Raw genomic sequence first — 11,794 nt, 5'->3', positions numbered from 1 at the left:
CGTTACCCCCAATCTTATAAGAAAACCAGGTAGGCCTACTTTCGACGCCCCAGGCTTCACCGTGTCGGTACCAAAACGCGACTTTCGTAAATATCTGAGCTTTGCTTTCTTGTTTTATACTAACTTGGTTTCATTGTGTATGCCAAATCGCGAGAAAAAAAAACAAAGCGGCATCATTACAAGTCAAATAATGGGTTTGCACCACATAACCTTCATTACTTCAAATCATTATATATACTTCAAGTTTCCGATTTTGCTCTGAATAATGGCCGTGTACAAGGGCACGACAAGTTAAAGAAAATCACATTCATTCATTTCACATTCTTTGTACGTTAAGCAAAGGTCTAGTCGGGGACATATTGCGATAACTATGAATCGTTCTTTCGATTACAGAGAAGTGTCAAATAGTTTAACCGTTCTTCAAGGGGACAGGCTATGTTAAGCAAAGGTATGTCGGGGACATATTGAAATAACTATAATTCGTTCTTTCAATTACACAGAAGTGTCAAATAGTCGAGCCGTTATACAACAGGACATGCTGTGTCACCCGGAAACATTTGTTTTCCTTTCTTTCATTCTTTTAGTGCAATACCCGGCCGAATTGGGCTTATAGGTAAGATTGTTACAAAAAATAATTTGAGATTGGAAATAACTGAAACTCGTATTTTTTACTCAAATGATAACATACAAGTATCTCAATTCAACAGTAGTCGTTAAATGTCAGACAACAATCAAGTGGGCGGTATTTTTAAACTTGGACATGGGCGCCGTTTTTCGCGTAGATACGCCAATGCATGATGTATAAATTGTAATACCGAACAAACCCGCTCTAATGAATTAATTGGAACTATACGGAATATATATACAAACGTTTGAGTGAAATTGAAATTGGGTTATACTGAAATACCTTTGTATTATGTTTATTGTGAATTTTTGCTCTGGAAACTTGGCGTTCCAGCATTTTTTTAAATGTCAGGATCATTATTGGAGGCCGAAAAACTTATATAATTAGGGTTTAGTATCGTTACAAAATAATAATTTTATATCCCCTCGAAATTAATCCATTTGAACTTGCATCCACGATAAATGCCTAAAACTTTTGACAAAGTAATTTAAACAACCTCTCCCGTTCGACAATTCTTTTATTTAAAGAGATATTTCGTGAAACTCTTATGGTATTTACCGTAGTGACAATCCCCCCCGGGTGTTTTTCTCTGGAACATGGCTCTAATATTCAATACAAGTGTTGACATCAAGTTTATGTGCAAGGCACAAAGACAATATACCCGAATCACGAATACGGCATGTTTTGTAATTACTCTAGATACACAATTAGTAAATTATCGTCAACTACAGAGACTTATTATGAAGTGGTTGACAAATTTCTAATGAAAGCAGTTCATACAATGTAGGCTACAACAGATTAAAAGAAAATTCGTTTCGCCCGACATAACGAATTTTACGTACCATAGGTTAAGAGAAACATGAACGTTCTGTTGGTAGAAATAATAAATTGACTTATTCATAGCTGAATTTTATTTACAGACCAGCATACACATGTTCATTAAATTCATCATATTAAGTATACATATCGTAACAGACTCCTTTGATAAATTCGACCCTTAAACTGACGTGGCCATGCCAAGATTGGGGGTTAACTCTGATATATCGACAAGATATTGGACTCGGAAACATGTTGGTTACTTTCGTATCTCTGTCTCTGTTCGCAGTAAACACCTGGTGAAAGAATGTTTAACTTCAGTATCATATTTATTTACATTAAGTTTCATCTATATGCTGGAAATGCATATCGCGTATGAGTTTTCTCGTACAACCTGGAAGTTATAAATAGGATTTCCATATCATCCTTGTAATAAAATCAACGATATTTCTTAGTTGCATTGATTAAAGTGTTTAAAGCAGGGGGTTCAAAACCGCGGCCCGCGGGCCAATTATGGCTTTTTTGAACATCTGATTTCGAACCAACCCTAAATACACGTAGCTTACATATATTAATACACGACTAAATTATGTTGGGATTTCGTTTTTTTTTATATTTATATATATTGGGATGTTTTTTGTGTAACAAAACAAGCCATAACTAGCCATTTATACGAAGCCGTATGCCAGATGAGCAAGTAACTTCATTAGTCGATATCAGTTGCAAATTCCTTGCTGATAGTTGTGCTTGTTATTCCTCGGGTATTCTATCACTAACTATTATAATTATTCATTTGATTACTTAAACTTCGATGCTAGATGTGTCTAAAATCAAGCTTGCATAGTGCCTATTTTTCAAAAAATTTCAAGGCTCGCACTAACCCAATCCGTACCGTCGCGCCCTTTTTGCCGCTCCCCTTTTCTGGACCGCGAATATCCTTCTGCTTAAAATTTGGCCCGCGGTAAATAAAGTTTGGGAATCCCTGGTTTGAAGTACTTATCAATCGGTATGAATTAATTTTTTCAGTATCTCCTTGTATTTTAGTGTTCCCCCGTAACCTTGTTTTTTTATTTTTGAGTAAGGGCGCATTTTTTGCAAATTTTAATCAAAATATGTTCTATCATTCTTGTACAATACTCAATGCTGGGAAGAATCAGGCCACTGACTGTACTCTAGTCACGGTCACCATTCATTGAAGCGAAATGAATCGGACTCCCCAACGAATCACCATTGAGATTAAACTCAGTGATAACATTACCTTCAGACTTTAATGACTCGAGCCTCGACTAGACCCGAGTTTAACGAACCAGCCTGTAAAAATAAAATTATTTACAAAGTACTTGGCAGGCAAATATCGAGTCAAATAAAACTGACCTTGGTGGATCCGGATTCGTGAATCGACTCCAACGTAGATGAATAATGCCCGCACGATATTGTAAATGTTTTGATCCATTCATCACTATCATGCCTTCCTTGAGATATTACTCCTCCAACCATAGTGGGCTTTCCCAAATCAGTCTGGAGCCATTCACCAACTCTATCTGTAAGAGTGAAGTCAGAAGTTTTATGAAATTTCATTTGGATGATGTATACATTGATAGAACCTCTACATGGAAATATTTGATTAGAGAGGAATCTCACTTCAATGGGGTGACAATTTCACTATAATGGGGTTGTCAGTGGTACGATGCAGCAACACTGTGGCGATGATAAATAATATAGCCTTTTAGATTCTCAATTTAAATTATAAATATCCTTAGTGAAATAATCTTCAAACTATACATCTAAGCTGAAGGTTACCGTAAATATACAAGGGAGAATATAAACCAATGTTTAATATAATGAAAGGTTGAGGTAGTTCGGGCTATAATAAATAAAATTTGTAACGTTTTGGGGAGGAATGGAGTTGAAAATATGTCTACGGTCAATCAAGTTTTGATGAAGTACATCATCGATCAAGATCAAGTGTTTTAAAACATCGCAAGGTACTGTGCCATAGGCTTGAACACTTTTTAGACTCAATGTTAGATAGAGTTCTGAAACCACAAGTCGTCGGTCCTACGAGTTCTAAGTCAAGTCAATTACTGAGTAGTGTTTCAATAGCGGATAGTTGACGACATGTCCGAGACATTTTTTTAGATGACTCGAGAGACTTCGAGTCTTTATTAAATGGTGATTCGAGTCAATGACTCAAGACTTCCAAACACTATTCACACTCTAGCTAAGCCATTAGGATTTCGCTGGTGACCGGCAAAATTGGTTTTAGAACTCTATTTGTAACAAGAAGTTTTTTAATATTTCAGATGATATCAATTTTTTACTTTACTATAATCCAATGTACTCTAATACTAAATCTTACTAAATCTTGCTGACCAAGCACCTCTGTCGTTTGATTTGTATCGGTTGTCAAGCCTTGCATGATACGAATTGTGGTTATTGTTGTACACTGATGAAGCCGTGATTGCAGAATCAGGAATTTCTCGGTTCTTCATTCCCAGATAACAATATGCACCTAAAGCAATACGTTATCATTCTGAGCAAAGTTATGTGTCCTGAATAAAGTGTGTGTAGGGAGTTACTGAATTGGAGTTTTTCGGTCTATATTTACACAATGCACCATGGATTGACTGAGATGGGTAGCAGGCTTGTTCGATCAGTAAATTAAGTGGTGTGATACCAAGTATATATATATATCAGTGCCTAATAGCATAAGATAAACGAGAAAAATTGAAAAACGTAGCCTAAAAAGATACAGTATACCTGGATCGCTCGTTCGACGAATAGCCGACAGCAAGTACAATTGTAATCTGAATGTGGCAAGATCAACGCGTTTATAGCAGGCGTTATGAAAATAAATTAATCAATTCTTACTCTTTGGCAGTGATTCGAGTATCTGATTTGACTTTGCAAGATAAGCTAAAAGAAAGAATAGAACACGGTGACGATTTGAAAATCAAGTAACACGGATTTTTAGCGGTGATGGACACTTCGGAGAATAATGTTAATCTATACAGAGTCATAGATTTATTTTTTACAATATATATCATTTTACAAAAAAGTTTGCAATAAATATCAACAAACTGAAAAACCCAAAAATAAGGCAAAGTGGAAATGCAGTAAACAATAGCATTGAAATATTTTGTATGAGAATGTCACAAATAAATCTGCCTTAACTCAAAACGCCAGTACAGCAAAGTGGGCTAAAGGCGATATAACTATTGGCATAGTTGCCAACAAGTTGATCTAAATAAAACAAGCCAACTATTTTTCAACTGAGTGAATCTTTCTCTAAAAAACAGGCTATACAACTTTTAATATTTCCACAAACCTTCTAGTTCTTGTATTTTCCGCTCTACATGTTCAACTGTTCCTGGATTGCCTTTTGGCCCTTCAGGACCTCGATCTCCCTTTTCTCCAATCGACCCTCTCTTTCCAGGCCTGCCTTGACACTGACTCACGTCACAGGTGGCCTGACTGGGCCCCTCTTCATCGACAACAAGGGAACAGAACTCATATACTGTTGGCATGCGACTCTCAGTGCGGCCCAACAGAATACTAATGAACAATGCGGTGATTACGTTCATCACTAATTGACAAATAAAAAAGACTGGCTACTAAAATATATATTAGTTAAAATAGAAAAGGGAAATAGGTTTTTTCACAAAAACTTCCATAATTTCGAAGATTTTTAGAACAGTTTATAATTTTGGTCGAATCAAAGCCGACGTCTTTGGCAATCCTATGCAATCTTACCAGATGTTTTGTTCCAATATGACAATTACATCAGATATCAAACTACATGTACCTTATTATATTCTATAGCAAGAATTATATCCTCCAAATATTAGATAACAACATAAGAGCTCGAGAATAATTCAGAATCCGTTGTACAATGCTCAATAATATATCACGTCTGACAAATGCGAATTATCGAGTCTCTAATAAATTATCTGACTAACTGTGTCCTAAATACTGTAAATAAAATAACATGATATTCCCCGAAGCCAATACGAATCAATACTGCTAATCCGCCACTAGATGTATATACTGTACTTCCATACATTTACGTCTGGGTAACGGCTTTTTGTAGAGCTTTCTGTTGAAAGAAATCAAAATATCACCGTAAAAAAACCCGCTCTTATAAATTAATTGGAACTTAACTATACGGAATATATATACAAAAGTTTGAGTGAAATTGGGTTATTCTGAAATACCTTTGTATTATTTTTATTGCAAAACTTTGCTCTGGAAACTTGGCATTCCAGCATTTTTTCAAATGTTAGGATCAATATTGGAGGTCGAAAAACTTATATAATTAGTGTTTAGTATTGTTACGAAATAACAATTTTATGTTTCCCCTAAATTAAACCGCTTGAACTTGCATCCACGATAAATGCTTAAAACTGTTGAGAAAGTAATTTAAACAACCTCTCCCGTTCGACAATTCTTTTATTTAAAGAGATATTTCGTGAAACTCTTATGGTATTTACCGTTGTGACAATCCCTCTCTGGTGTTTTTCTCTGGAACATGGCTCTAATATTCAATACAAGTGTTGACATCAAGTTTATGTGCAAGGCACAATGACAATATACCCGAATCGCGAATACGGCATGTTTTGTAATTGCTCTAATCAGTGCTCGTCAACCGTATGTTAGTGTGTACTCTACAACATTCGATACGGTACACCCCTGCTACACCCTATCGATGTGGTACACCCTTCAAACTTTCTAGTAGACCCTGGGGTGTACTATACACCCGGTTGACGAGCACTGCTCTAGATATAGCCTACAATTAGTAAATTATCGTCAACTACAGAGACTTATAATGACGTGGTTGACAATTTTTTAATAAATGCGGTTCATACAATGTAGGCTACTACGGATTAAAAGAAAATTTGTTTCGCCCGACCTAACAAATTTTACGTACCATAGGTTAAGGGAAACATGAACGTTCTGTTGATAGAAATAATAAATTGAATCATTCATAGCTGAATTTTATTTACAGACCAACATACACATGTTCATAAAATTCATCACATTACGTGTACATATCATAACAGACTCCTTTGATAAATTCGACCCTCAAACTGACGTGGCCATGCCAGGATTGGGGGTTAACTCTGATATATCGACAGGATATCGGATTCGGAAACATGTTAATTACTTTCGTATCTCTGTCTCTGTTTGCAGTAAACACCTGGTGAAAAAATGTTTAACTTCAGTATCATGTTTATTTACATCAAGTTTCGACTATATGGGAATCGCGTATGAGTTTTCTCGTACAACCTGGAAGGCTCCATTAGTTATAGATAGGATTTTCTTATCATCTTTGTAATAAAATCAACCATAATTCCCAGTTGCATTGATTGAACTGTTTAAAGTATCTTATCAATCGGTATGACTTAATTTTTGCTTGTACATTACTCAATGATGGGGAGGATCAAGCCACTAGCTGAACTCGAGTCACAATCGCCATGCATCGAAGTGAAATGAATCGAACTCCCCAATTCAATCCCAACGAATCACCATTGAGATTTAACTCAGTGATAAATTTGACCTCAGACTCTGATGACTCATGCCTCGACTAAGTCCGGGATTAAGTTAAGGTATAGCCTGTAAAAATTAAATTATTTACGTAAAAATTAAATTATTTACAAAGTACTTAGCAGGCAGATATCAAGTCGAATAAAACTAACCTTGGTGGATCCGGAGTCTTGAATCAGCTTCAACGTAGATGAAGAATACCCGCACGATATTGTAAATGTTTTGATCCATTGATCATGATCATGCCTTCCTTGAGATATTACTCCTCCAACCATAGTGGGCTTCCCCAAATCAACCAGGAGCCATTCACCAACTCTATCTGTAAGAGTGAAGTCAGTAATGTAATTAAGATGATGTATATATATATTGATAAAAGTACTATATAAAAAGTGTCGATAGAGAGAAATCTCACTATAATGGGGTTGACACTTGACAATGGTACAAAGCAAAAGATTTGTGGCGATGATAAATAATTAAATTTATAAATATGAATATATATGCCTAATACTGATACTATATAATCTCCAAACTATACATCGTAACACAAGGTTGACATATCTATGCATATGGAAATATTAACCAATATTTGATAGGTTGGGGTAGTCCGGACTGTATTAAGAAGGATTCGCAACCCCTCCTAGTTGGAATGGAGTTGAAAATATCACTACAGTAAGTCAAGTTTTGTTGTCATATTTTGATAAAATATCACATCGATAAAACAAGAACAGTTCTGATGTCAAGTGATTTACAAAATTGCATGGTTCTGCCATTTTTGTATGTGTTCTTTTATTTAATTTAGCGTGAACACTTGTTAGGCTTGTATTAGTACTTAGTCTAGTCAATCACTGAGTTATGTTTCAATTTTTTAGTATTCCAAATCGGACGGAATTATTATTTGCCTATTTCATTCTCATTTTAATATACGATATCTTACTGTATTTTGCTGCCCAAACACCTTTGTCGTTTGATTTGTATCGGCTGTCAAGCCTTCCGTGATACGAATTGTGGTTGCCATCATACACTGATGAAGCCGTGATTGCAGAATCAGGAATTTCTCGGTTTTTCATTCCCAGATAACAATATGCACCTGGAGAGTGATAAACAGTTGTACAGATTTCAATTTTTGATCATATTTTTAGCACTCTTATTGTCCGTTCAAAAACCTCCACTTGCGAAATGTAGCGATGAACCGTTTATAACCCCCGGTGGTAATCAGTCAGTAAAGTCTTTTTCATGTTTTTTCCAACGTTCTTTATGGTGTTCTTAAGCGCAAAAATAGTTTCGTTTTCTTTACCAAATCAATTTAATAAATTGCAATTATAGCTCAAAAATAAATCAATTAATTCTTACTTTTTGGCAGTGATTCGAGAATCTGATTTGACTTTGCAAGAGAAGCTAAAAGAAAAAAAAAATACATGGTGACGATTAATAGTAATAATGGAGTCTATTTTTCATATTATTATTACATCATTTCAAAGTTTCTTCAAAAAACATTGCTAAAGTAAAAAATTCAACTAAAAATGTATGACAAAGAAAAAGCATTGAAATATTATTCAATGTCAATAGATTCGGACTTCTAACGTCATTCTAAGATTTGGTTTGCACAGAAAAATCTGACCGAATATCGTCCAGTAAATTCGTAATTTTGTATAAAAATTCCACTAATAAATTTGCCTTGACACAAATCGCCAGTACAGGGTTGGTTGAATATGTCAGCGCAGCGAATAAGTTGTTCTATGTGAAACAATTCAAACATTTTCCAACTAAGTGCATCTTTCCCTTAACTATATATATATATATATAACTTTCCATGTTTCCTCAGACCTTCTAGTTCTTGTATTCTCCGCTCCAAATGTTCAGCTGTTCCTGGATTGCCTTTTGGCCCTTTAGAACCTCGATCGCCCTTTTCTCCGATCGGCCCTCGCTTTCCGGGCCTGCCTTTACACTGACTCAAGTCACATGTGGCTTGACTGGGGCCCTCTTTATCGACAACATGGGAACAGAACTCGTATACTGTTGGCATCCGACTCTCAGTGCGGCCCAACAGCATAGTAATGAACAAAACGGTGATTATGTTCATTGCTAAGGGACAAAATATAAAAGACCTAGCCACTAAAAACAGGTTCGATTATAAAACCTATATAATCTAAAAAGCTTTTTAGAACAGTTCACAACTATGCTCGAGCGAAACGACCTTGGTATACCTGTTCCAATATGACAATTAGATAAAATTTCAAACTACAGTATTTATATATATATATCCCTTATTTAATTCTATCTCAAGAATTGTATCCTCCAGATATTAGATGACAACATAAGAGTTCAAAGACAATTTAGGATTCTTTGCACTAATGCTTAATAATATATCACAGCGAATGATTACATTTTTACTGAATTTACCGACCTACTGTGTTGTTAAAACTGTATAAAAAAAAAACATGATATGCCCCGAAGCCATTACGAATCAATAACGCTATTCCGCTTTTGTTAAAAATAAGTACATATTATATCAAGTTTATATATATATGATTACGGCATGTAGAATCGGCAAAAAAGTCGACAACTGCCATTTTTAATAGCGACATTGACGCCAGCGTTGACGCCACTGAGGGTTAGCGAGCCTGGAGCTTTCTAGATTCGGCGGTGGCCCGCATCGTGGGAATACGCAACTGGCGTGAGTTCGTTGGTGGTGGGTTATTATGGGAGAGGATTGCTGGACTCAGTGGCGGCGCGTGGTCATTTTGACAACCGGGGCAAGCTACAGCGGGACCAAGTCACCCCCATCTACGGGGACAGGTTGAGCGCTGTAAGTTCTCCCATCATTTTATGAGTATGAAAACCCTTCCATCGGTAACAACCAATCGGCAAAAGCGACAATTTTTAACGATAGGAAGGTGTCTTTAAAACCGGTCCAAGTCAAGGGATTAATAAATATAGACATAGTTTATTTTGAAACCTCTTTCAAAAGGAAAGGCAATATTTACCCAGATAAATACAATGACATATTAACAGAAACTTCGGGAAAGCAGACACAACCTAAAATAAGGTTTAAAACGTTACTATGAAGAAAGGAAAGGTAATGCAAAGATAAGGACATGCGTCGCTCACTCATAAATATATATGCTGCTAGACTTCTACTGCTTGAACATATATGCAACACGCCGCGGTTTCTTGGAAGCAAAATGCTCAATAACGCGCTGATTAAAGTCATGCATCCCAGAAATAACGTCTCTGTGAATGGATAAAACAGCCAAGGAATTTAATCTATCTTGCTTCATTGTGTTTCTGAGATACGTTTTAATACGCTTCAGCGTGCTGAATGTTCGCTCTGCGTCGGCGGAAGAAATAGGCGTCGTCAAAATGATGTCCAGAAATTTTGCAGACGCCGCAAAGGTAGTTACTAGAGTGTTATCTATGAGGAACCCATAGAGCGCGCAAGTTGATGTGATGTTCAAAAAAGTTTGATTGGTGTATATACATCGCAATTCATTTTCCAATTTACCCACGTTTATCATGGGGTAAAATTTGGAGACAGTAGCCAACAAATGGATGGGAAATTGACGTGCAAATTTTGAAAAATTTTTGGGGTTCATCAGAGAGAACGCGGCAAGGTGTTCAGTGCGCAGACGATCGCCTATTTGATTCACCAGAATGTCACAGCATTCCATTGCAGACAAAATCAAACGCTGCGTTGTTTGCCCGCGGCGTAAAGAAGCACTCCATGTGTCGTCGTATTTTATTGTTTCCCGGATACGAGATACAGCATCGCAGAAGTCTGAAATACACGACTGCACAGACGCTCCATCCATTAGCCTTGACTGCAATGCGCCGTATAATACATCCACGTGATAGAATATTGTGGAGAAAAAAGCGAGAAAAAATGAAAACTCACCATCTTCTAGCAGACGCTTTAGACCTGCCGCCTCCCTCACAGAGCGTTCGTCCCAAACCAGAGAGCTCTGAATACCATTGAAACACTCAATGAGCTCAGACCTAATTTTGGGCACGCCCTGCACCACGCGTGATTGGAAGTTCCAACGTGTTGGTGCACAAGCTGGGAGACGGCGGCTACATATCTGGCGAAGGAGGTCAGAGCGCTTCGGCGAAACGGAAAAAAATGAAGAAAACCCCGAAACATTTGCAAAAAATATACGGACGAGAGGGGTATCAAGACACATATTTTAAATAACGAGGTTAAATTGGTGTGCATAACAATGTAAAAATTTGACTTCGCGTTGTAAGGCTGTAACACTTCTTTCAGTACAGCCGATATCCCGCAAGCCGTGCGATCAACGATTGGTACAAAGCTGTGAAATCTCTCGGTAGGTTTACCATCTTTCACAAACCGAAAAATCACAGCCAGTTGGGAAACGCACGTGATGTCAGTTGTCTCGTCAGACTGAATCGAAAGGAACTGGCTGTTCTCAATTTCCAGATCCTAATGTTGAAAATAAATTTTATACATTGAATCGAGCAAATCATTTTGGATATCCTTAGATGTCCCTTTCGAAACAGTTGCGGCATCATGATGATCTCTCAATACTGTATCTAGGGATGCGGTGTATTCCACCATATCCAAAAATACCCCTCTATTAGAAGAGTCAGCCCGTTCATCGTGCCCACGGAGGGACAGCTCGTGACAACCAATGAACTTCAAAACATCTATCAATCGACCGAGAACATGGCGGTTTTTCTCGACGTTTTGGTTGTGCCGACGAATAGAAACCGCACGTCCTTCATCCAACTGTGCTGCAATATTAACATTTCCGAATGTTCGGTATTTTAATGCCCCATAGAAGATTGATGATC

General features: G+C 37.0%; 2 protein-coding genes across 4 annotated transcripts; both read right to left on the bottom strand.

The window, feature by feature from the left end:
• Positions 1-1,131: 1,131 nt before the first annotated feature.
• On the bottom strand, positions 1,132-5,054 carry LOC144428338 (lactadherin-like). The gene is made up of 5 exons (XM_078117436.1): positions 4,770-5,054; positions 4,313-4,357; positions 3,801-3,953; positions 2,816-2,982; positions 1,132-1,737 (listed from the first exon to the last, which is right to left on the bottom strand). The coding sequence occupies exons 1-5, from the start codon at positions 5,023-5,025 to the stop codon at positions 1,579-1,581; spliced, it is 780 nt and encodes a 259-aa protein (XP_077973562.1). The 5' UTR covers positions 5,026-5,054; the 3' UTR covers positions 1,132-1,578.
• Positions 5,055-6,395: 1,341 nt separating this feature from the next.
• On the bottom strand, positions 6,396-9,183 carry LOC120338418 (lactadherin-like). 3 transcript variants are annotated; one of them, XM_078117227.1, is made up of 5 exons: positions 8,810-9,173; positions 8,336-8,380; positions 7,920-8,072; positions 7,138-7,304; positions 6,400-6,638 (listed from the first exon to the last, which is right to left on the bottom strand). In XM_078117227.1, the coding sequence occupies exons 1-5, from the start codon at positions 9,063-9,065 to the stop codon at positions 6,480-6,482; spliced, it is 780 nt and encodes a 259-aa protein (XP_077973353.1). In that variant the 5' UTR covers positions 9,066-9,173; the 3' UTR covers positions 6,400-6,479. The 3 variants fall into 3 exon arrangements, with proteins under 3 accessions (XP_077973354.1, XP_077973353.1, XP_077973355.1); XM_078117229.1 differs by lacking the exon at positions 6,400-6,638 and adding an exon at positions 6,648-7,054 and having other exon boundaries at positions 8,810-9,174; XM_078117228.1 differs by lacking the exon at positions 8,336-8,380 and having other exon boundaries at positions 6,396-6,638; positions 8,810-9,183.
• Between the last annotated feature and the right edge of the window lie 2,611 nt (positions 9,184-11,794).

The sequence above is a fragment of the Styela clava genome, chromosome 10 (genome assembly GCF_964204865.1).
Source record: "Styela clava chromosome 10, kaStyClav1.hap1.2, whole genome shotgun sequence".
Classification (NCBI taxonomy): domain Eukaryota; kingdom Metazoa; phylum Chordata; class Ascidiacea; order Stolidobranchia; family Styelidae; genus Styela; species Styela clava.
This window is presented reverse-complemented; position numbering and strand designations above follow the sequence as displayed.

Bases quoted from the DNA above. Each gene is read 5' to 3' on its own strand.
- LOC144428338 (XM_078117436.1), bottom strand. From the start codon at position 5,025: ATGAACGTAATCACCGCATTGTTCATTAGTATTCTGTTGGGCCGCACT. The intron at 3,954-4,312 runs GTAAGAATTGAT...GTATTGCTTTAG, and splicing joins ACTCGAATCACTGCCAAAGA to GTGCATATTGTTATCTGGGA. The intron at 1,738-2,815 runs GTCAGTTTTATT...TTCTTTCACCAG, and splicing joins ACGAATCCGGATCCACCAAG to GTGTTTACTGCGAACAGAGA.
- LOC120338418 (XM_078117227.1), bottom strand. From the start codon at position 9,065: ATGAACATAATCACCGTTTTGTTCATTACTATGCTGTTGGGCCGCACT. The intron at 8,381-8,809 runs GTCTGAGGAAAC...TTTTTCTTTTAG, and splicing joins GAGAATACAAGAACTAGAAG to CTTCTCTTGCAAAGTCAAAT. The intron at 8,073-8,335 runs GTAAGAATTAAT...ATCACTCTCCAG, and splicing joins TCTCGAATCACTGCCAAAAA to GTGCATATTGTTATCTGGGA.